Source organism: Sciurus carolinensis, chromosome 6 (genome assembly GCF_902686445.1).
Source record: "Sciurus carolinensis chromosome 6, mSciCar1.2, whole genome shotgun sequence".
Taxonomy (NCBI): domain Eukaryota; kingdom Metazoa; phylum Chordata; class Mammalia; order Rodentia; family Sciuridae; genus Sciurus; species Sciurus carolinensis.
In genome coordinates, this window is record NC_062218.1 from 130,329,393 (window position 1) to 130,352,785 (window position 23,393).

Below are 23,393 nucleotides of genomic sequence, written 5' to 3' on the forward strand. Positions count from 1 at the left end.
TAGCCTCTGCAACTCCCCCAGCCCATGTCCCACCCACCTGTCCAGGTGGAGTTTCTGGGCTAGAGTCCGCCAGTCAGCACCCCGACTGCAGGGCGGGTCCAGGCTGGTAATGATCTTCTGCCGAATGAGGAAGGGAATCTTGAAGGCACTGGGGCCCACCAGGGCTGGGACCCCCCCTTCACTCTCCAGAGCCAGAAGCTCAGCAAACCTCGTGTCCTGGGGGTGGGAAGTAGGAGGAGATGGTATTAGAATTCTTCTCACTGTCACCTCCACTGGGGCAGCTCCCAGACCACCCCAGAACATGGAGGTGGTGTGGGCACTGGGGCTTCCTGAGTATCTCCCCACTCGTGTGCCAAGCCCTACTCTTTGGGCCTCAGAGAGGCTCCAGGATCAAAGGTGCACAACCTGCCCAAGGTCACAGCCAGTGAAGAGGCGCTCTCTGGCCCCCTTCCCCTACCTCGAGGCCCTCAACCAGCTCTGCTAACCCCAGCATTCCTCACTGCTCTTACTGCCTTCGTCCTCTCTACTCAGCTTCTGCTGCTGGAAATGTCCTTCCCCACCTTGCTGCTTGTCAAACTCCTGCTTATCCTTCAGGGCCCAGTACCAAGTCCCTCCTCAGGAAGCCAGTCCAGCAGCCCACCCGCTCCCAGGCCAGCCCTGCTCCCACACCATTTGACACCCCTCTTCAAGTTTCATTGGCATGTGTACCTCCCACCCCAGCACTTGGAAGGTGCCAAATAGTTTTTAGGAGGAGGTGGGCTTGGGGTAGGGTGAGAAGCTGGTGACACGGGCGGCACGGCAGGCATTTCTGGGGTATGGTGTAGGAGCACATTGCCCCTCTGCCCACCTTGGTGATGTTGAAGTTGATGTTGAAGCTCTGCCCATCACCCTCCACCTGCCACACCCACACCTTGCAGGCCAGGTCACTGGTGCTGGGGCTAACACGCTCCAAAGTGAAGGTGCAGTGCAGATGCTGCTGCGTGCCATTCCAGATGTGATAAAAAGGGATCTCCTGGGGGAAGGCAGACAGGAGGCATCAGGTTGCAACAGTTGCAGCCCCCTGAGTGCTGGCAGTGGGCTCAGTCCTCACCTGGTAGCTGACAAGGAGCTTGCTCTTCCACAGGGAGCTGGGGACGTCATGGATGGACAGGCGCAGATTGTGGTAACTGTCCTTGAAGTGCAGGATACGAGGCTCCTGGATCAGCTGTCCACCCAGTTGCTTTTCCAGCTGCACCACCTCCTGCAGTGTCCAAGTGGTCAGCAGGGCCTGGGGGCTGGGAGAGTCCCTCTCCACTGCCCCTGAAGCAAGGGACTCTGCCGAGAGCCCCGGGCAGTCAGCCCACAGGGCCAGAGTTATTGGAGGGACCCTACCTTGAGTGCATCATGGGTGTCGTGCAGGCAGTAGACGCGGATGTTGTACTCAAGGGAGGTGCAGGCCACAGGGGCAAACAGAAGCAGCTTGAGGCGCTTGGCAGCGGCCACACTGAGAGCTTCTCCCACCAAAGCGAAGCGGCCCAGTTGCTCGGTGAAGACGTAGCAGGCGCTGGCCTCCAGCTGGCAGTAGTAGAGGTGGGAGGGTGCCTCCTCACCCAGGTGTAGCACATCCTGTGGGTGAGTCCAATGGGTCAGTTCCACCCAGTCTGGGAGCCCTTGGGCCAATCTCAGCTCTGAGAAGTAGCCAGAGACTGGGGAGGGATCTGGGTGTGGCTCAGGGTCACCTGGCTGCTGAGGGCCAAGGCTGAGCGAACAGGAGGCTATGCTCGGCTCTGAGGCCAGTGCTTTGGGAGCCAGGCTCTGGGGCTGTTCTCTGCTCACCTCCCAGCTGCCCTCACACGACTGCTTCTTGAGGCGCAGGCTCCAGCTCTCGGGGCTGGGTTCCCCGCAGTGGTCCATGGAGAGGATGACGGGCCTGGTGAGCAGGACTCCGGGGGGCCCACAGCTAACGATGGGACTCAGCAGGGTCTGACAGCCAGCTAGGGGCAACCTCAAGTGGGGAAATATGGGTGGGGAGGGAAAGGTGTCAGTGGCCTGTTTGGGGACCAGAGGCCAAGGTGCTGAGCCTCGTGCAGGGCAGCAGCACCCCAGAGTTACAGACCCAGTGGGTTTAGGTGTAGCTCTTCTCCTGCCCTCCCTCAGGCCAGACGCAACAGTGACTGGGCAGGGGGTGTCCCCGTGACAGAAGGCAGCAAGCAGGACCCTCCCGGCCCACAGCAGGACTCAGCCCACACCTCACGTCCTCCGGCTTGTGCAGTGTGAGGTAGATCTCATAGATCTTTCCTCGGGGGATGGCATCTGGAGGGATGAGGAGGCTGATTCCTGTAACAGACAGGAGGAGGCCAGGTTTACCAGCTGCAAGACACCCGTATCCTACTAGCCAGTGCCTCCATGAGTTTCCCATTGAGGACTGGCCTGGGGACAGAGGTGCTGCAAGAACTGCCATGCTGTCCCACCACCCACACCAGCATGAAGATGAGTCAGGGAGATTCCGGGTGGGAGAAGCATGCCTAGTTAGCCTAGGCACAGAAAACTCTGGGATAGAAGGTGCCAGGGATGTTGTCCCTATCTCCCCTGTAACCCAAAAGGACTGGCTGGGACCAGGGCATATCCCTGCCTCTGCAATAAAGTCCAGATTCCTGGCCTGGCATTTAAGACTTTCACTTCTGGTCCCCACTGTCTTTCTAGCAGTATCTCCAGCCCAGCCTGTGCTGGATTCTCAGTGGTTCTTACCCTCCTGCCCTGCTCAAGTTCCTCCCCTCTCCATCAGCTCTGGTCCCTTCTGAGGACTAGTCCTTCAACAGCCCCCACAAGCTTTGGCAGCTCAGTAGGTCTGGGAGCCATCATACAGATACCTTTACCCAGGCATCCTGCAGGAGCACTATCAGAGGGGTGGTTAAGGATGGAGGGGGGCAAGATACCACTAGGACAGGGTCAGGAGTCACTCTAGGGGACTGGAAGAGTGGCCCTGCTCCACGATAAGGAATCCTACACCAGGAGGGGACTCCTAGCTCAGGACAGGGGAAAAGGGAAACATTCTATAACTTTATCTCATGAAATTCAAAAACAAGTGTATATTCTCCAGAATGGGCAGCTCTGAGGTGGCTAGATAGTCCCTTGATGCATAATGACATTTCTGTCCATGAAAGAGAGCATTTACAATGTTGGTCCCATAAGCTGATATTGCTTAGTGACATCATTGCCACCTAGGTTTTCATAAGCACACACTATGATGTTCACACTGAGGAAATCACTTGAAGACACTTTTCTCAGAACATGCCCCTCTCATTGAGTGACACATGACTGTATTTCACAGAAAACTGAAGCACAGACAAGGGAAGCCACTGATGGTGTATATAAAGTCTTTGCTTTCTTCACTAGCCTGCACTGCCCCCTAGTACCTAATGTTGCTGGAGTTGGTGTCAATCCCAGGCATCCTGTCATGAATGCTCTGTGACGGAGTCACAAACACTTGCACGCTCACTTAACAAATGCTAATGCTGAACACTAAAGCTGGGCACTTGGGAAACCAGCCGGCGCACTCTCATGAAAGCTCTCAGCACAGCCCGGAGAAGGACAAGCAAACTGCAGTAAAGGATGCAGGGAGCAGTGGCACCCACCTACTCTGCCAGGGTGAAGGGCTGATGGCCACTGAGCACTGTTGTTTGCTTGCCTCTGTGTTAGATCCAAAAGGTACCATCTCACCTCCTCACCCCAATAGACTCATAAGGGGTTCATCATCATCCTCTGTCCAGAGGGGAATGTGAGGCTCAGAGAGCAAGAGCTGCCAGGCCAAGACTCAAGGAAAAGTAGCAGATGAGCCAGTGAAAGGGTCAGAGGAACCCGTATGAGCAAAGGGCAGGGCAGTGTTTTTGAGGTACACATGGGCCATAGTGGTTGCAGTGTGCAGTAGTGCATGTGGGAGGGAAGGGGCCACAGCGCCAGACAGAGGGGGATGGGTTATCTCTACCTTGTCACGTGGGCTTTGCAGGGAGCAGAAGAGGGATTTTTTTGAGCAGAGGAGGGACATAATAAACTCTGGATTCATTTGATAAATGGGGGCTGCAATGAGATAAGGGGTGTGGTGGCCTGAGCCAGGAGAAACATCTGGGAAAAATGATAAACAGGAGGCCAGAGCTATTGAGCAGGGAGAACACATAGGACTTGGTGTATGACTGAAGCTGGCATAGGTCCAAGGGGGCAAATGAGGAAGAGCAGGAGGTCAAGGTGACCCCCCCCAGCCAGTTCCTGGCTTGAGAAACTGAATTGTGCTGTCCATGAGCTGGGGAAAGCCAGGAAGAGGATGGCTCTGGGGGAGGGTGGGAGACGGTTCTGTTTTAGGCACAAGGAATTTGAGGTGCTGTGAGACATCCAGATGGAGCTGCCCAGGAAGCAGCTGGGTGTATGGTTCTGGCTGGGGATGGAGGAGTGGGAGTGATCGGCATAGACATGGCGATTAAAGCCATGGAGTGGGTGAGATCGTTCAGCAGAGAAAGGCTCCAGGAAGGAGTGCTGAGGAACACCTACATTTAGTCACCAGGAGCAGCCAGAGATGGGCAAGGAAATCTGGGGCACACAGGGTCATTTAAGCTGAGGGAAAAGAGAACTTCAGGAGGGAGCAGCCAGCCTCATGGGAAGCTGTGGCAGTTTCTCCCAAGATGGCCACAGGAGGGTCCAGGATTCTCTCACAAGAAGTCTCTACAACCATGTCAGGGTTTCTGTGATGTGATCGGCAGAAGCCAAGATGGAGGGAGGGCTCCAAGAGGTCCTCTGTTCGTGCCTGTGCTTTTCAGCATTTGTGTTTACCATCTCTCCCTTTATCTGTAAGCTCCTTGGGGCAGGTGTCTGCCCCACCTCTGGTCCATGGTCAAGCACACATAAGTGGGCTGGCTGTGCAAATAAATGGACAACACTCTGCGTCCATAGGCAACAGAAGGGACACAGCTCTGGCCATGGCACCACTGACAGTCACAACTGGGTTCTCTCCAAAATCTGCCCCTTTCCTTGCAGGCCTGCTCCAGGGGCCTCTAGGAGCTCAGCGGCCCAGGAGGAACATCTGGGCTGTCCTGTCCTCCAGGAGGGAAACGAGGTTAGTCAGAGCTCCTGGGACACTCTGGGGTCCTTCCTACCTGTATTAGGGATCATCAGCCGGCCCCCGAGGAAGTTGAAGGTCCCATAGGCCATGTTGCTGGTGCCGCGGGGCAGGGAGCGGAAGTAGTTTTGGGTGGAAAGGCGAGAGACGAAGTCCTCGGCCTCAGAGGTGGGTGAGCTGTGGTGCAGTGTGTGGCGGCCACCACCCAGTGGGCTGAGCAGGTGCCCGTTGGTGAGCTGGAACTTGGGGCTGGGCCCGTCCTGCCGGGGACACAGGCTCCCCTGGTAGGTGGTGGTGGTGGTGCTGAGGTCTGGCTGGATGGTGAGCAGATGGGGATTGTCTGTGGGGACAAAGAGACTCAGGGAGCAGTGCTGAGTGCTTTCCTCAGCAGCAATTGGCATGTAGGCTTGGGAAGGAGAGTTGGGGATAGGGGCCACTGCACCTGCTTTGCTGGGCTTGATGCTGACAGGCTGGAAACCTGAGGTGAGGATGGACGAGTCAGCCACATCCGAGTCCAGCCCCTCCTTCTTACGGCAATACACGAGGATGAGGACGAGCAGCAGCAGGACGAGGCACACGGCTACAGCAATGAGGCCCACGTAGAGGGCCACATCCTCAGGGCCAGAAGCAGCTACAGGAGAGAGTGTGGCTTGGGAGAGGCAGGGGCACAGGGCCTGGGAGGGAGAGGTCAGTGGTCCACACTCCAGGCGGCATGGTTTCCATTCCTGGGCATTAGCACACTCCCTGGGCAGGGAGCCTGGGGTCAGGCGTGTGCATGCTAGCCCTGCACCTGCCGCGAGACCTTGCTTGCAAGTCCAAGCAACTCATCCCTCACAGGCATGAGACTCAGGCCAAGGTAGCTGCCAGGAGAATGGAGAAGGGAATGGCAGGTGGCCTGGTGCTTGGCTGCTAGGCTGAGCTTGCCATCTGCTCTTCTGGGGCTGGGGGTAAGCTCCTGGGATTCCCAAAACAGTATTTGAATATGTCCACCAACAGTTCATGTGTTAGAAGTGTGCTTCCCAGTGTGGTGATGTGAGATCTGTAAGAGGTAGGGCCTAGTGGGAGGTCTTTAGGTCACTGGGTCCCCAGCCCTCAAAAGGTGTTGAGGTAGTTCCTGTGGGACCCTGGTAGGTTCTTGTGAGAATGTTGCTATAGAGGAGCAAGACCTGTTTCTCCACAGTCTCTTTGCCTTCTTGTCTTGCAATGTACTTTCTCCCTCTCACATGTACTTTTATTGTGCCATACACCATGAATGATGGTGTATGGATGAATGGACCTTGCCAGAGCCAGTGCTGTTATTTAGATTTTCAGCCTTCAAAACTGTGAGGTACACAAACCTCTTTTCTTTACAAAGAACACAGCTTCAGGTATTTTGTTATAGCAATGGAAAGCAGACTAATACACAATGGATCTGCTTGCTGTGTGATTCCTATTCAGTCCCTGGACCCTTCTTGTCTGCCTTCCCAAGTCCTGGCGCTGGGCAGGGGGAGGGAGCATCGACTACCTGGAGGAAGCTGTATTGATTTTAGAAGGGTTTTGCATAATGGAAGAAATGTCCATCAGAAAAGAATTGACACAGATAATTAGGTTTTTAATTGAAAGAATGGGGGAGGGTGTGTTCTAGAGAAAAAAATTCAGCAGAGATCTTTAATTGTTAGTTATGGTCTTCTAATTAACAGGTCTCACAAGCCGGGCATTCCCACAGGACTTGTGTGTGTGCCTGGGAGACAGGGTGGATGTAAGGCTGCAGGACAGGAATTGGGTGAATAGGTGGGGGTACATGAGTCAAAGTTCAAGTACATGCATGTCTCCAGAGATGTGGGAGGTGGTGAGCATGCACGTGTGGGTATGGTAGGGATGAAGAGGATCACCAGAGGCCCGAGCTTTGGAGAGGGATTCGGCCTGTGGCAGAGGAATGACTGCCTGAGCCACCACCCAGGGTGGGCAGGGCCATTCCTGGCAAACAGAACTGTATTCCAGGGCAGAGAGAACTCACTGTGCACGCAGAGGTCGCTGGTACAGTTGCGGGTGTCCAGGTCAGCGCCCCGGCACTCCTCACCTCCATTGCGGGGTGCTGGATCAGAGCACTCTCGGCTCCGCCAGTGAGTGCAGTCGAGCCCACAGGCTGACCACTTGCTCCACGGACTCCAGCTGCCATCCACTAGATGAGGGACAGACACAGCAGAGAGGAGGCAGTGCAGTCAGCCCAGGAAGCCAGCCAGGTGGTCTGCCAGTGTGGCCCCACTGGGTACCTGGACCAGGCAGGGCGAGCTGGCCTGGACCTCTAGTGTCCAGCTGGCCTTGATGACACATGCTAATGACAGGGAGGCGCGGATGACGCCAGGGGCTGTTTGGCTCTCCCCACCCTTGGGAGGCCGTCCTGGTCCTGGAGCAGTAAGGGCTCAGTCACATGATGACCCTTCTGGTCCCAGACACAGGTGGATTTGATAGCCCCAGGCTGAGCCCTCAACCCTGTCCTCAGACTGTACCTTAGACCCTGTGACTTAGACCCTGTGTTGAACCCCGAGCCTGGACACTGAGCCCTGACTCCAACTGCACACTGAACCCTGATCCCTGCCATAGCCTGAGCCTGGCCCTGTGTGGCAGGCGGGTGGGATGGAGCCATGGGGGAATAGGCTGGTGGGCACAATGGAGCCAGGGCACGGAGATGGCGTGGTGAGGAACGATGTGGGAGGCGGTGGCCGCTGGTACCTGGGCACAGGGTGGCGCAGGCTGTTTTCTGGACATTCTGCCCCTCACAGAAGGCGCCTCCGTTGAGAGGCGCCGGGTTGGTGCAGCTCCGGCTCCGTTTCTGCCAGCCACGCCCACAGCTGGTGCTGCAGACGGACCACTCGGTCCACGTCGACCACCCACCGTTCACTGCCCGGATAGAGAAGGACTGGGGTCAGGGAGCGGGGGCTTCCTCAGACATGCTGGCCCAGGGGACAGAGCGTGAGGGCAGAGGGACCATGAGCTGGAAATGGGTGGGCTGTGCTGTGCTGGGGAGAAGCCCTGGAGGGGAGGCCAAGCTGTGCCCACTGCTCCCAGGGCCTGGCAGCATGGGCTGTAGAAAACACCTTTCTCCTGGCAGGTGCTCAGGACAGCCAGGGGGCTGCAGCTCACATGCTCCATTAGCCCAGACCCCAGCCTCTCACGCCACAGCTTCTGCTCTTCCTCCCTCTGCCTGCTCCTGGGGGTGCCTGGGACCATTTGGTTTTACCTTTCATTCTGGGGGCTCAGAAGCACAGGAGGTGATCTGGTGTCTTCTCTAGATCCCCTCCTGTCCCTTTATCTCCTTTTGTGCAATGCCCCCCTGCACCAGATGACCACCTACCTGTCCCAACTCTGCCCAGACACCTCTGTCCTCCCCAACAACCATGGGAACCTGTCCTTTCCAGTCAGGTCACTGGCCCACCTGGTCCTAGCTCCACGACCTCTCTCCACCCTGCCAGCCACACGTCTCTCCCCCAATGTCACCTCAGTAATTCCTCATGTGACTGGGGAGCCTGGGACCCACCATAGACAATGACAGCAGCGGAGGCACTGCGGCGTCGGGCCACAATGTTCTTGGCTACGCAGGTGTAGTTGGCCGTGTCAGCCAGACGGGCCTGCCGCACCACCAGGCTGTGCTCCCGTGTGATGTACACATTGGGATCCAGGGATGGGTCCACCAGGTCCTCGTTCCGGAGCCACTCCACCTGGGGGAGAAGCCAAGCCACTGCATGGTTAGCCCATGCTGACAGAGCCCAGAGCAGAGAGCAGCCCTTGAGGGCGATCAGGGTGGGGTGTGAGGCAGGGAACCAGAGACCTGGGAGCCCTGCCCATCTCACCTCAGCTGGGGGGATGCCCTCTGGCGGGCGGCAGTGCAGCACAATGCCCTGCTCCAGGGACACTTCCTTGGCCAACGGTTCCTGCTCAAAGTTCTTGCGCAAATCTGAAAGAACAAGAGTTCTCCTGCTTAAGTGCTGGTTCAGCCTGGCTAGCTCTGTTCTTTGGTTCTGCAGAGGCCATGACACATGGCAGAAGGAAGTGCCAAGTACCAGCGGGGACACAGAGAGAAGGCTGTCCCCAGGCACTTCCTCCATCCATCAGGTCAGGACTGTGAGGTTTTCAGACCCCCCCCCCCTCCAGGAAGCCTGCTGCCCCTACTCCTGGTGACACCCACCAAGGGCCCAGCTCAGGACTCACAGGCAATGCGGATGTAGGCCTTCTGACTCTTGGTGGTGCCCGAGGAGCTCCATGCCACACACTGGCACCAGTATTCCTCCAGCCCAAACACCTTCTCTACCTGCTGCCTGGAGACGTTGATGCGGACCTCCATGGCTGGCAACCCTAGGGACACGGGGGCCACACTGAGGCTCTCTGTCCCAGATGTGGGACACCCTCTACCATTTATGCAGAAGAATGGGCTTTGGGGGTAACCCTCAACCTGGAGGAAACCCAGGTGGCCCAAGGGGGTGCTGGTTTATATCTCCTGAAGGTCAGGAGTAGAATTTCTAGTACTTTCATTCATTTCATTTCATTTGTCTCCCTGGAGTCACTGACAGAAATGTTCCTAAAGGGGTTTCTGGTGGAGCCTTGAGTAACAGGTTCTGGCCTCCAATGATCCCAGGCAGAAAGGTTGGGGCAGACAGGTTGAGCTCAGGGGCCTTTGGGGGTACAAGAGGGAGAGGAAGGGGCTGCCCACCTCCCCAGAGGCCTAGGAGGTAGAGTCTGACAGGTGATATAGCTGTTAACAATGTAATTGCAGCTGTATGATCACAGGCCCTTGGGACTAAGTAAAGGTTCCCAAGTGTGTGTGGGGGGCATACTTCCTCCTCAATCCACTCCCTTCCATGGAATTATTCCCGCTCTGTGGTAAGGAAGTGAGGTGCAGAGTAGTGAATAAGCATCCAGGGCTGTCTGAATCCAAAGTCCAGGATTCTGCCATCCCCCTGGGGTGGGCTGGGGGTGCCCATCCCTTATGGAAAACATTGGAAGAGGGTGAGGGGGTGGAGGGGACAGCTGGTCAGTGATTAGGGTCAGAGACCTGCTCTGCCAGCTTGACTGTGCCGGGGAACCCCTCTCCAGCCTGCACTCAGCTCCCTGCCTTCTGCCACACCTGGACCCAGATGGCAGGGTGTGCTGGAAGGGCCCCATCCACATGGAAGGGGGAATGCCGGTCCTCCTCCCTTCCCTGGTCTTCAGCCAAAACCAGTGTCCCCAGAGTGAGAAAAGACTGTTTGTTTCCAATTTCTCCTCCTCCTGACCCCAATTTCCCTCGGGTCATTGGCTTATCAGAAAGAGGGAGAGAGGCCAGGCCGCCAATGTGTTTCCATTGTTAACAGAGAAATTCAATTAGGGCGGCATTGCAGGAGGAGCAGTGTGCCCAGCTGAGCCGGGGGGCAGGGAGACTGTTTTCCCTCTTAATTTCTCTGACATGTCTTTCCCTGACCCCTTCGCAGACCCCTCCTCTGGACTCTCTTCAGCTCTCTCACTGGGTCCCCAGATTTTTCTCTCACTTGTCCCTGTCCCTCGTGCCAGGAGGTGTGTGTGGGGGTCACTTCTGGCTGAGATTATTATTGTGGGGCTACTTCCTCTGTTCTGGGCACTTTTTCCTGCTCTGCTGCCCCATGGGCTCCTCACAGGGTCCAGAGGAGAGGGGCCTTGGGCACCAGCTATCTGTCAAGCATACAGAGATTTAGGGCACCTGAGACACTGTGGGTGATCTCTTTCCCTGTCTTCTTCCTTTCTGCCTCTGGAGTTAGTGGTGGGAGACTTCCAGAATATTCTGAACCAGGTACTTTACCTGGCTGGATGGTTCTATTGAGGGCCCTCTCCCACCCGTGGTGAAGGTGGAGCCCTTAGTCCTCCCTCGGCAGCCTCACACACCACCCAGGCGACTCAGCTTGAGGACAGCTACACTAAATTTAAGCGTTCCCTTTCTCCTTTTGTTCTCTCTCCCACTTCTGTCCCATCACCTCCTCTTCTCCTTTCTGTTGCCATGAATGAGGGCCAAGTTTATCCACAATGTCCTAGCCCCAGATGGCACCTCTGCAAAGGGTACCCTGGAGCCCCACAAGCTCTGAGAAGTGGGGGACCCAGCCCTGCCCTGCCGGGTCCTTGGTGGGAGGGGCTGTGCCCTCCTCCCTGGTGGGCCACTGTGCAGCTTGGTTCCTGGGAGCAGTTTCTGGGTATGGCTGTCTGCCTCTGCCTGGTAAAAGTGAGCAGATGCCAACCTTGGGGAGGGATGTGTGTGAATGCTGAGGGCGCATGTGGGGGCTCTCCCAGGGGAATGCTGAGCTTTCTGGGAGGTGGAGGGTTGGCTGGGGGCTCTGAGGCCAAGTGGGGGCATAGATTCTCACCTTCTCAATCTGTTTCTAGTAACCGGTTTATTTAATGCACAATAAACCATACTCCCAGATCTGACTCCAACGCTGAATTTCACAAATTTCAGGCTTTTATAGGGGCAGCAGGTTTGGGTTCTAGCATTTTCCAGCTTTGGTCCCTTCCTCCAGCCTTCTTGATGGGGAATGAAGACAAAAGATGGGCACTTGTTTCCTGAGGGTGTCCTCCAGCCACCCCCAATCCCATACGTGAATAGGAGGGCCTGCAGAGCTAAGGCAGATCTCTGATCCCTGCCCTGTGACCAGAGACCAGTTCAGGGTTTTTGTTCTGTGCATTTACAAGGTGTCACTGCCATGGTATGTTTGTGGATCAGTAAGGAAAGCTTTTCTCCTTGCCTCAAAGCACTCAGAGGCTTTGGGTTGAGAAATCAATGAGATCAATGAGCATTCAGATGAGCTGGCCATGGGAGACCTGAGGTTGAGTGTTCAGGGCAGGAGAGGGCCTTGGAGGTACAAATGGGATGTCTCCATGAGCTCTGCTTCTCTGCTTGGCTTGAGTGGAGCAAGGCCCCGGGAGCCTGTTGAAGGCTGTCCATGTGGTGCTGGTGTGGGCCCATGACTGCCCCTTCAGGCAAGGGTCTGAGCCCAACCAAACCAGGCACCTGCGACCCTGTGATGGCAGGGGTGTTTTGAGCGAGGGGGGCTGGCCTAGAGTCTTCCAGGAGGCTCTGGGAAAGGTCTTCAAAGAGGCAGTGAAGCAGTTCTCTGGCTGCTGCTTCCTCCTTCCCTGTCCTTTTTCCCTGGGGGACCCGCTGTAGCAGTGGGACAGCTCAGGTCACAAAGTGGCACTGGGGCCTGGGGTGGATAGGGAGAAAGGAAAGGTTTCATGTGAGGCCTCAGAGCTTTTTTCCAGCAAGGGGCTTTCCTCATTTCCATTTTATAGATTAAGAAACTGAGTCTAGGAAGGGTCAGGAACTTGCCTGAGGTTCTGCAGCAGACCCTCTCACAGGCACCATGTGGGCCCTAAAGATGTCCTCACAGGCAGGGAGACCTCTGGCACCTCTGCTGGGACTGGAGGAGGCTCTAGCGCTGGGAGGTGCTGCTGGTGCCCAACAGCTCCCTCCTGAGGGTGGGATGCAGAGTTGGATCACCTGCCCTGAGAATCCTGGGGCTGAACTCCTAGTACCTACCGGGTGCCTGGCCCAGAGCAGGTACATAATGAACATGAGGTCTGCAGGAAAGAAGCTGCCAGGACAGGGCAGAGCACAGGGCCTGACTGGGAATCACTGACCCAGAGAGGTGGTAGGGAGGGTAGAGGGATAGCCTTGTCCTCCGAGGCTCCTGTTGGTGGGCTGAGCTGACACTTGAGGGGAAGGAGACCAGCCCCTGTGGACCCTGGTGGAGGAGGATGTGGTGTGATTTCTGTAGGCCAGAAAACCTAGTTGGAGCCCTGGGGGAGCTCTGGGCAGGTCACAGCCAAGGTCTTAATCTCATCTGTAAAACACCAGGCTGCTGTGGGCAACTAGATCATGCACTGCCTAAATTCAAGGTTCTTCAACTCCATTCAAAGAGCTTCCAAACAGTTCTCCCCGGCCACAGCCTTGTTGTCCTACAGTCCCCATCTGCCCTGCATGATCTTCCAAGTGTCTTCCCACAGGTCTCTTTGAGCCTCTGTCTATCCCTCAGGCTCACTTTCCTAAGCCCTGAAGGCCTGCTGTTCTGTGCCTCTGAACCTCCTGTCCCCTTGGTCTGGGAAGTGCTCTTTCCAAGTGGTTAGTACCTGAGTTTGAATGTTGCCCCCTCTTCTGGGAATCTTTCCTGGGTCATTGGCACCTGCCTGGCTGTATAACCTCCCCCTGTCCCCAAACACAAAGTCCCCTGCCTGCCTTCCACATCAGTGAGTCTGGGTGCTGCCTGCCTCACCAGCTGCATATGACTCTGGCCTCACCTGTGCCACCTGTGTGTCCCACATGGGCTGTCCCCCCACAGTATGTGTGCTGTGTGTCTCAGGTGGGAAGACAACCAACTCGAGGGCTCTTCATGTGTGCAGTGCTCTGCAAAGGGCCAAGGAGACGGGGAGGCTGTTGGAACGTCCTGTGTATCTGCCTCCTGGTCCTCCTCTTGGGCAGCAGCAGAACCCAGACAAGGGCTCTGTGCACTCAGCCCATGGTCCCCCTGCTGCCTGAGGCCAGGACTGGTGGTGGGGAAGTGCAGTGTCACATGGAAGGGGCACTTCTTGAATCTGATGCCTATTGCCCTAGGAGCCCCCTCTGCACCTTCAGAAGAGTCCCACTGGTTCCCTCTCCTCTGTGTCTCTAGGTCTTGTCAGTCCCCACATGAGCTCCTGAGTGTCACCCAAAGCTCTGCAACTTGAAATCCTTAGAAGAGTCACATCCCTTCAGTCTCCCCGCATGCCCTGCACCCTCACTTCCAGGCCTGTCTGTCTCCAGGCCTTTGCTTGTGCCATGACCCCTGCCAGGGTGCTCTTCCCCTTTTCCTCTCCCTGGCCAATTACTACTCCTTCCTTAGTTTATCTTCGCTGAGGAGCCTCCCTGTGTGCCTTGGGAAGCCTCCATCCTGCTTTCCTCTCCCTACTATCTGCCTCTCTGGGTTATGTTCCTAGCAGGGGTGTGGATGCTTAGGGAATGTGGGAATGAACACAGGAATGAATGAATGAATGAATGGATGGATGGATGAATGAATGAATGAATGAATGAACACACATGGAAATGAATGTGAGGTCCAAGAGCTCTTTAGTCATCAGGGACCCACTTCCTCCAAAAGCCCCCTTTCTTTGCTGGCACCTTCTTGCCACGCTGTCCCTGGCCCTGCCTGACCCCGTTCAGGTTGAGGCACTGCCCCTCATGCCACCTCTTGATCTGAGATCCTGGGGCACCGTGTGCATATGTGTGGGACTTCTCTCTTTCTCCCCTGCCAAGCTGGTAGGAGCGGCATCTCCCAGGGAAGGCATCTGTGTATAGACACAGGTCCCAGGTGTGGGAATCCTGCCTCGCCTGGTGACACAGGAGGTGGTGGGCACAGAGTTGGTTCCTTCCTGGCTTTGCTGCTGACAGGGCTGGCAGGACCCTCTGGGCTGGCCAAGACTCCTGGCGGCCCCAGCCCGGCCTTACCACTGCTTCCGTCGGTGCTACGCTCGATCACGTGGTCCACCTGGCGCACCCACTCCCCGTTGCATTTGAAGAAGATCTGCGTGGCGGGCATGGCCTTGCACACCAGCAACACTGGCTTGTTCTTCACAATGTACACGTCCTCAGGCTCCACCAAGAAGTGGGGAAGCAGTTCTGGGTTGGCGCCAGGCACTGGGTTGGCCACTGTGGCACTCTGCTGGGCACCTGCAGCAGGGGCAAATGGGGAAGGTAAGTGGGGTCCTCCCTGGGGCTGCCAACATAGCAAAGGTCCCAGCTCAGAGCAGGGCTGAGCGAGTACAGGCTCAGCTACTTCTCAGCTGGGCAAACTCAGGCCACTGGATGCCCTCTCTGAGCTTCAGCATTCAGAATGGGAGAAGAAGCAGCACACATGCTGAAGACTGCGGTGAGAGGCAGTGAGGTTGGGGCGCACATCCCATGCCAGCCAGAAGAGTTACCCTGGTGGAAATTCAGGGATACGGTGAAGCAGGTCTAGGGGAAGACCCAGAGAAGGGGAGGGGACCCTGGCAGGGCAAGTGGGTAGTCTGGAGTTGGGGAAGGCAGGGTCTCTTCAACTGGCTTCTTCTGGGGTTCCCTTCCTGGTTGGTCCCTGCCCAAAGCAGGTGCTCAGAAAACACCAAGTGAATGGGGAAGGGAGGGGTGGAGGAAGGCCAGGAGGGGTTTCGAGGGACTGTGGAGGGGGTTCTGGGAGCAGTGGTATAGGACAGAGGGCCTGGAGAGGGGGTGGGAAGGGGTTGAGTGGCAGGGCTGCTGGGTGGACATGGTAGGGTGGGAGCCAGGACAGTCTGTCTGGGAGTCCCAGGGACCTGGGTTACCTCCCACCCCTTCAAGAAGACCTAAATATGGGTTTCTTTCTAATTTTAACCAAAACCCACAACCATCCCACAAGTCATTTGTTGCTAATTACACAGGTAATTGGCTCTGAGGCATTGGCGAAGGTAAAACCCCAGAGCAGTCTGATAGGTCTGTCCACCAGCAGGACCCCTGAGGGAGGGGATGGGGGGGCACCCTCAGCTCTGCCTCACCCAGCTGCCCATCAAACACAACCCCAACTACTAGCCTGGCCTCCCCCATTAGGACTGTAGTGCTTCCCCTCCCCCACATTCATAGTTAATAGGGGCCTTAGCACAAAGCGGCGGAAAGTCACAGAAAAATATGTGTCTAAGATCCATGGCATTGATGACCTTGGGGAGTTAGGTGGTGTTTTGGGGAATTTCTGGCTTTGCAATCTAGGAATGTGGATCACTTCAGTCTGTGGGGAAGTCCAAAGGCATCTCACACAGTTCAAAGGGGGAAGCCTAGCTCCTTGGACCTGGCCCACTCTCAGGGAGCACCCAGGCCTAGGCCAGTTCGCCCCTTTTCTCCCGCTTGCACAAGGACCCTCTCCTTCCAGGTCGGGAATGAGAACCTCGGCCTCAAGCCCGTGGCTTTGCTGGGGTGTTCTGCAGACATCCTCAGACTGCGGCTGAGAGGCTGAGGGCCTGGTGGGACCCCCCACCCCGGCTACAAAATGGGGAGAGAACCAGAGCCTGCTTCTTAGCATCGTGAGGATGAAACGGAAAAGGCCCGTGAGGTGCGCATGAGGTGTGAGTAGCTGCCAGCACCTGGGGCCTTGCTGACGGGGGCAAGGATTTCAGGCCAGCTCAGTGATGCCCACAGCCAGCTCTTCAGGGGTGAGGCCGTTAAGGACACTGAGGCACAGAGGTAGCAGGTGCCTTGTCTTAGGAGGGCCACGGCTGTGCCCTTGTGGGGACAAGGCACAGTGGCATGAGGGCATTTCTGATGTTGCAGGGCAGAGCTGCCGGCAGCGGGTGGGTCCTCCACCCGTTCTGGGTGCCCTGACACTCCTCCTGTCCCTGCCCCTCGCCCTGCCTCCCTGGCCCTGTGTGCAGACTCTGGTCTCTCCCGGGGTTATTTCTCTCTCTGGTGACCTCCCTTCAGCAGCTGCCCACCCCTTACATGTTCCTGCAGCTCCATAACAAACACCAAGCACACGGTGCATCCCTGAAAGTGAAGGTCATCCTTTCCCAGCCCCAGCCGGTTTGAGGCTCAGGAAGGTGGGGATGCAGGCAGAAGGAAGAGACCATCCAGCACCTTACAGATGGAAGACGTGAGGCTGAGGGGCAGTCCCCTGCACTAGAGTCCCAGATCTGGCCCTGGACTCAGAATGCACAGTGGCAGCCACCTCATGACCCATTTGCTGGTGCTGGGGATGGAACCCAAGGCCTCGCACATTCTCTACCACTGAGCTGCATGCCCAGCTCCTGACCCAGGCAGTGGCTTTAGGGGGTGCAGGGCGGCATCCAGACCTCCCAAGGTCTGGAGAATGAATGGAAGGGGGTGGGTCTGGGAAGCTGGGAGGTGGCTCTGGAGTATGGGTACAGGTGGGTGCTAGTAGGCCCAGTGGTTTCTACAGATATGTACGGGGACAAGTCATAGCATCTCTGTAGACTCCAGGGCTACACGGAGACCTGGCCAAGCTGGACTCCAGAGCAAGGTCCTGCAGGGGCAAGAGGGGTGGGAGGACAGGCATCACAGAGCCCCAGGGCAGCTCTTCAGTTGCTCCCACCACACCCCTTGATAGGCAGAAGCTCAATGAGATGCCCTGATCCTGTCTCCTGGCTTGGGAGCTGCGTGGGCAGGACCCCTCTCTGACTGGGGGTGTGGGGTGGGCAGCAGGTGTGCTCCCACAGCCTCTATTGATCAGCGCACCAAGCACTGCTCACGTCAGCCGCCCACTGAACCCTGCACAATCCCTCATGTCTGCATTTAACTGCTAATGAAAAATAAATGTACTGTGACCAATAAGGGACATAGCTCACTTCTCCAGGGCCTCTGTCACGCCACACTGGCGTAGCCTCCCCCCATCTCTGGGGGGGTATTTATTGGGTGGCCCCAGGGGGCACCCTCCAGCCTGCAGCTATGCCCTCTAGCAAGGATACAGGAAGGCCATGGGTAGATGGTAATCTCAGACCCTACAGGATGTCCTTTAGGGACCATGAGACACTGCCTGGTAGTTAGGCTAGCTTTCCTTCTTTCTGCCCCCAGAGTTCACTAAGTGACCTCTACCCTTGTGGTCAGCACTGACTGACCTCCCACAACCCACCAGGGGTCAGTTAGGCCTATCACTTGAACTAAGGCACAGAATGAATTTTAGGTATCTCCCCTCCTGCATCACAGGTTACCAGAGTGAGCATTCTTTCTCTTTTATAGGAACCTTGTGCTTGTTTATCAAGGACAACACTAAGCAGACACACTGAGTGCCAAATGATATGTGATCCTTGCAATACTGCATGAGAGTGCTCGTTTGCCACTACTCCCTATTGCTGCACACTGGACCTGCTTCTATTTCTACCATCTGCCTGGCTTCCAGGGGTGTTTCAGGATGGAGTGAAGCACCTTTGTCAGACAGCCCTGGGACTTCTCTTCTGGTCCCAGCCTCTCTGCCAGTTCTCTGCAGAAGCACCCCCTGACCCCCTAAACATTAGCTTCACACCTCCCATAATTTTCTCTCGGAAACACCCAGAAAACCATACGTCCCATCACACCCTCTCTACACCTGGGGCCTATCCCCACCGGCGCTATTGCTCTTACCACAAGAGAAGCAAGTAGGGGGCTGAGGTTCCTGTCCCCACCATCAGACTGCCCAGCCTTGGTCCCTGCCAGATGGTTAAAGGCAGCTAAGTGCAAGCTCTGGGGACTGGGAGTGGGGCACCATTGCTGTGGGAGCTGGAGCTACAGGAGAGTGGCAGGGACAGGGCCCCTGGCTTCACGGGTGCTCCTATGCCCTGATTCCCACGTACCCTGGTTTTCCAGAGGCTCCTTCCACTACCTGCAGTCAAGACTTTCCCACTGGCCCAGGACTTGGCCCAGCTGCCCTCTTGGAATTGAGTTAGAAGATGACTTTCATTTATTAGCAGATTCTTAGCATGCTCTTGGCCACCAGGAATGCCAACAGCTCACGCCCTGAAGTGAGAACCCCATTTGCGATGAGCCCCAGGGCTGGCCAGCTGGCACCGCCTCTCTCAGGAGAGCACCAACTGCTCAAGTCAGCTGGAGCTGGCACCCCTGCCTGGGCTTCCCCAGCAAGGGCAGGAGCAACAACCCTGCCAGTCCCCACCCTTTTCTTCCCAGGGACAGCAAGGATGGGAAGGCTGTGCATGAGTGTGTAGGGAGGCCTGGGGCTAAAGGGATGGCAGCTTCAAAAGGGAAGGAAAGTTGATGACACCCCAGGGCCGGTGCCAAAGAAACGGTGAGAGACCCTTGGGTAAGGGGCCTTGGCCAGAGCTGAGCCTGGGACAGATGCCACCTTCTCCCATGACCTGAAACGTATTCATTCATTCAACAAATCCTGAGTGTCTGCCGAGTGTCACAAACGGTTCTGGGCCTGGGATACAGCCATGAGCAAGAGAAACACAGGGCAGGCTCTCAGGAGTTTGGGGAAATGGAACACCCCCAAGTCAAGCATTTCTGGTAAGAAGGGAGGAGGGTGCTGTTTCAGAAAGGGTGTGGGAGAGGGCTCTGGAGGCGAGGGGGCTTAGGAAGTGACATCAAAGCGATGCTCTGATCTCTGAGGCCAGGCTAAAGAGTGATTTAGGAAAAGGGACAGTGAAGACCCCAAGACAGGAAGTGGCTGCCTTGCCTGAGGCCAGTGAGGAAGCTGAGGAGCAGAGCGGAAGGAGTGAGGGGGAGGCTCCTGAGTTACAGAGGAAGCAGGGGCTGGACAACTCTCCCTGGTGGTGCTGGGGGGCGGGCTTTAGGGTCCAGCAAGAAGTTGGGGTTTCATTGCAAGTGCAGTAGAAATCTTTGGGGACTGTGTGCAGGGACCTAGTGTGACATCCCTGTGTGAGTGGGGGAGGGGTAGCAGTGGGCACATGGATGGGAGGCTGCTGTGGGCAGCTAGTGGAGTGGACTGTGATAGACCACCCTACCTGGTCCACCCTCCTTCCAGGGGTTGGGGGTTGTTTTCATGCAGTGTCTCTCCTTAGATCTGAATTCCCTTGGGGCAGAGCCCATGTGGGGGAGTGTTTATTGAGTGACTGAGTAACCCCTGATTCTTCTCCCTAGGAATTCAGAAGATCTGCCCAAGGGTGGCCCCTTCATTCTTGTTCTGTGGGAAGACCCAGAGACAGGGCAGAGCAGCCCACAAAGTCCTGGGCAGGGAGAAGGCTCCCTCACTCTAGGATGCCCCCACCCACCCCCAGACATGCTGCTCTTTGAGGCCAGGCCTCCCCCTATTTCCTCACCTGCAGATAAGATCTGCCTGTAACAGAGGCCCAGGGTGGGTGTGAACATGCTTTCAAATGTTTTATTTTTAAAAGTACCATGAAAATATGAGGTGTGATTAATCAAGCTATTAATGAACTCGTATTTACTGAGTGAGGAGGCCTTCATCCTGGGGAGCCGGGTAGGAGGGGTGGGTGCAGGGTGTCACCTGGCTTCATGTGGCTGGGAGAGGCCAGCACTTCTTTTCTTGCCAGCCCCCACCCCCACCTATTCCTTTCATCCTCCCATCAACCCTGGGCCCTGGGTCCTGTCACCCCAAACCAGGAACAGAGCAGGCAGGCAGGACAGCAAGCTGCTTTCAAGCTCCCTGAGAAATGTTCTGGAATGGGGTGGAGGAGAGGCCGCCGGCACAGCAGCTTCTGTTGTTCTCCACCCTGACAGGGTTCTGGCTGCCGCCCAACATCTTGCCCCTCTCCCCCTGGTGCTGTGCTCCCAGCCTGCCTTGGGGAGCCTCACAGTGGTCTCTTCCTGGAGGGTTGCACTTGGTAGGTCCTCTTGGGGCCTGGCTATTCCCAGGCACACATTCAGTTCCCCCTTTTGAAGAGATGAGATTTCAGGTTGTTGGTTGGGCTGCAGAACAAGAGAATCTCTTTCTGCTGGGCTTGGAGCTGAGGGTGACCCTGGAGATGGTGAAGCTACTACCAGGGGAAGGCCAGTCCTGCAGGCCTGGTTGGCCATGGTGAGGCCGAGAGCAGGAGGAGGCAATTAATAGCTCTGAAGCAGGAGATCAGAGAATGGCGATAACCAGGGATAGAGAGGCCGACTCCTCTTGGACCCTGTCTCAAAATAAAAAAAAATTTTAAAAGCTCGGTGCTGGAGGTGGGTTTCAGTCATGTAAGCCAAAAAATTCCTTTTTTGGCTTAAGCCAGTTGGAGTTAGGATCTTTTCACCCTATTGATCCACTTGCCCAGCTTCTACCTGCCTGGGGGACTTCTACTCATCCTGCAAAGTCTGCCCAAACATCCCCTCCTCTGGGAAGCCTTCCCTAACCACCAGGTTGAGCTGGCAGTATTGCCACCACTTATGGGTGTGTCTCCTCAGACAAACCATTGGTGCCTCATGAGCAGGGACTGAGTGTTTGTATCTCCCACCCATCCCCAGAGCCTGGTCAGAGTCTGACACAGCATGTACTAGAGAGCATCTGTTGCATGAATGTTGATCCTCATTCCTTGAATTGGGACCAGAGTCCAGAAATAAAGGGTTGGGGGTGGATAATGAACTCACATCTGGCCAGGAGACACTTTCAATCTATCAAACCAACAAATTCATTGGAAGGGAAGTGGGTTCTTTTATTTATTTATTTTTTTATGGTACTAGGGATTGAACCCTGGGACACTTAACCACTGAGCCACATCCCCAGTCCTTTTTATGTTTTATTTTGAGACAGGGTCTTGCTAAGTTGCTTATCTCACTAAATTGCTGAGACTGGCTTTGAACTCACAACCTCCTACCTCAGTTTCTGGGAAGAGGGTTCTTTTAAGTATTAGTGCTAGACCCTGGGGAGGCAGAGAGAGCCCATTCCAGGGGAGGCAGATGAAGTAATGAAACCAGGACACAGTGGAGCCAGGCAGAGGGGTGCCGAAGCCCAGTGTGGCTCAGCCCCGGCTTGCAGACACCCAGGGAATGGGGATTTGCACTTTCCTCCCATCTGCACCCTGGTGGCCTGAGATGTTGCATGAGTTGTTATTGTTTATTTATTCATTTATTTTTGGGGGGCACTTGGGATTGAAGCCAGGAGTTTGCACATGCTAAGGTAGTGCTCTACTACTAGCTTTTTAAAGATTGTATTTTGAGACAGGGTCTTGCTAAGTTGCCCAGGCTAACTTTGAACTTAGGATTCTCCTGCCTCAGCTTCCCGAGTAGCTGGGGTTGTGGGCCTGCACCACATGGACAATTCTGCGATGAGGGAGATTCACTAGGAGGCTGTCATATGCAGGGGCACATTCTGCACTTGCTGAGGGCGGGACCGTAAGAGAGAGGCGGGAGGGGGAGAGATGCTGGGGAGATTGTGAAAGGTGGAGCTGGGAGAGTCCATGAGCAGGGTTGGAATCAGATGCTCTGAACCCCACCTGAGACCACAGATGGTGGGGGAGCACATGAAAAGCCATGAGGTTCCAGGCAGCAATCCAGAGCTACGGACTTGCCCAAAGTGAAGGCAGGATACCATGGGCCCAGCAAAGGAATTCCTTCAAATTCCAAACTTAAAAGACATCTGTATGGCCACTAGCAGTTTCCCAGGCCTCCTAAGACCTGCTCCAGATCCTGATGCAAACCACCTGTTTCTAGAGCCTCGTCATCGTCTTTTGTGAAGTGGGCAAATATGGCTGATCCTGCACATGGATGGGGTGGGTCAGGGCTGCGAGATTCCTTCCCTTCTGGCCCCTTCATCCATCCCTCAATCACCTATCTCCCTGCCTGTCACTCCCAATAGCACAGGACTCCCCAGAGCACAGGGAGAAGTCTGGGTTCGGCCTCTTTTGGCTTAGAGTGTGTCAGGTGACTAAGGGAGGGGACAGTAACAGTCTCTTCCAACTAGGAGCACTCAGGAGCTGAAAGTGACCGGGGGGGGGGGGCAGTCTCTCAGAAGGGAGGCTGCTCCCCCGACCTGCGCTCATACACATGCGTGTGCAGCACTCTGGTTTCCATGGTAACATGTGCGTGAAAGTGTCACAGAAGCAGCAGCCACCTCCCCAAGATCGGAGGAAAGTCACCCTCTTCCCTGTGGACTCCAGGGGCCTGGTCACAAGGACAGACAGGCACCAGGAGGCCATGCAGAGAGTCTGAACCTCAAAGAACAAAGTGAGGCAGGGTGGGGGACATCACCTCACCAGCTCAGGTCACACCAAGTGGGACCACGACCGGCCATGCTGCCTGACAGGGGCCACATATGATCTGGCAGCCGCACTCATGTTTCTTCTATTCGCTTCTTGCTTTACAGATGAGGGGCAGGTCTTAGGACTTGTGGACGGTCACACAACCCACAAAAACAAGAGGGACTTTTGCCGAAGAGCTGGGGCCAGGCCGAGGGCAGGCGAACGCCTCCGGGCGATGCCTGGTCTGGCTCACTGCCTCCCCCTCTGCACCTGTGTCCACTCCTCACTCTTTCTCAAGCTCTCCAAGCTCCTCCCACTGCAGGGCCTTTGCACTTGCTGCTTCCTGTGCCTGCCACTTGCTGCCCCTGCTCGTCCCACAGTTGTCCCTCTCTGGTCCCTCAGTCTCATCTCCCATGTCACCTCTTAGAGGTGTATGAGGCAGCCCCTGCTAGCCCCTGCCTTGCTTCCCCGCCTGTTTTCCTCACTACCTGAGGTCGTCTTGCTTGCTTGTGGTTCCTCCCCGCCCCGTCCCCATGTATAATGACAGTGGGGACCGTGTCCGTCTGCTCACTGCTGCAGTCCCTGCACCCGCACAGGGCCTGATGTGGGGCATGTCATCATGAGTAATGTGCTAAATGAACTGACGTGCACATGGGGTCTTCCCTACACACAGCACCCACTTGACATGATGCCTCGGCCATCATGAAGAGCCCCT

The 23,393-nt window shown here is 56.1% G+C and overlaps 1 protein-coding gene across 2 annotated transcripts in view; it reads right to left on the reverse strand.

Moving 5' to 3' along the window:
* The window catches only part of Unc5a (unc-5 netrin receptor A), a 61,849-nt gene that overhangs the window by 1,371 nt on the left and 37,085 nt on the right, over window positions 1–23,393 (reverse strand). The window contains exons 2-15 of one of the 2 annotated variants that reach the window (XM_047555244.1): window positions 14,544–14,765; window positions 9,275–9,418; window positions 8,917–9,020; window positions 8,604–8,784; window positions 7,799–7,966; window positions 7,083–7,247; window positions 5,529–5,717; window positions 5,124–5,426; window positions 2,229–2,316; window positions 1,816–1,984; window positions 1,372–1,605; window positions 1,091–1,240; window positions 848–1,012; window positions 38–216 (exon numbers count right to left, since the gene is read on the reverse strand). In XM_047555244.1, the coding sequence (XP_047411200.1) occupies window positions 38–216; window positions 848–1,012; window positions 1,091–1,240; window positions 1,372–1,605; window positions 1,816–1,984; window positions 2,229–2,316; window positions 5,124–5,426; window positions 5,529–5,717; window positions 7,083–7,247; window positions 7,799–7,966; window positions 8,604–8,784; window positions 8,917–9,020; window positions 9,275–9,418; window positions 14,544–14,765 (2,461 nt within the window). The remainder of the gene's footprint in view (window positions 1–37; window positions 217–847; window positions 1,013–1,090; window positions 1,241–1,371; window positions 1,606–1,815; window positions 1,985–2,228; window positions 2,317–5,123; window positions 5,427–5,528; window positions 5,718–7,082; window positions 7,248–7,798; window positions 7,967–8,603; window positions 8,785–8,916; window positions 9,021–9,274; window positions 9,419–14,543; window positions 14,766–23,393) is intronic. The other variant, XM_047555245.1, reaches the window with a different exon arrangement.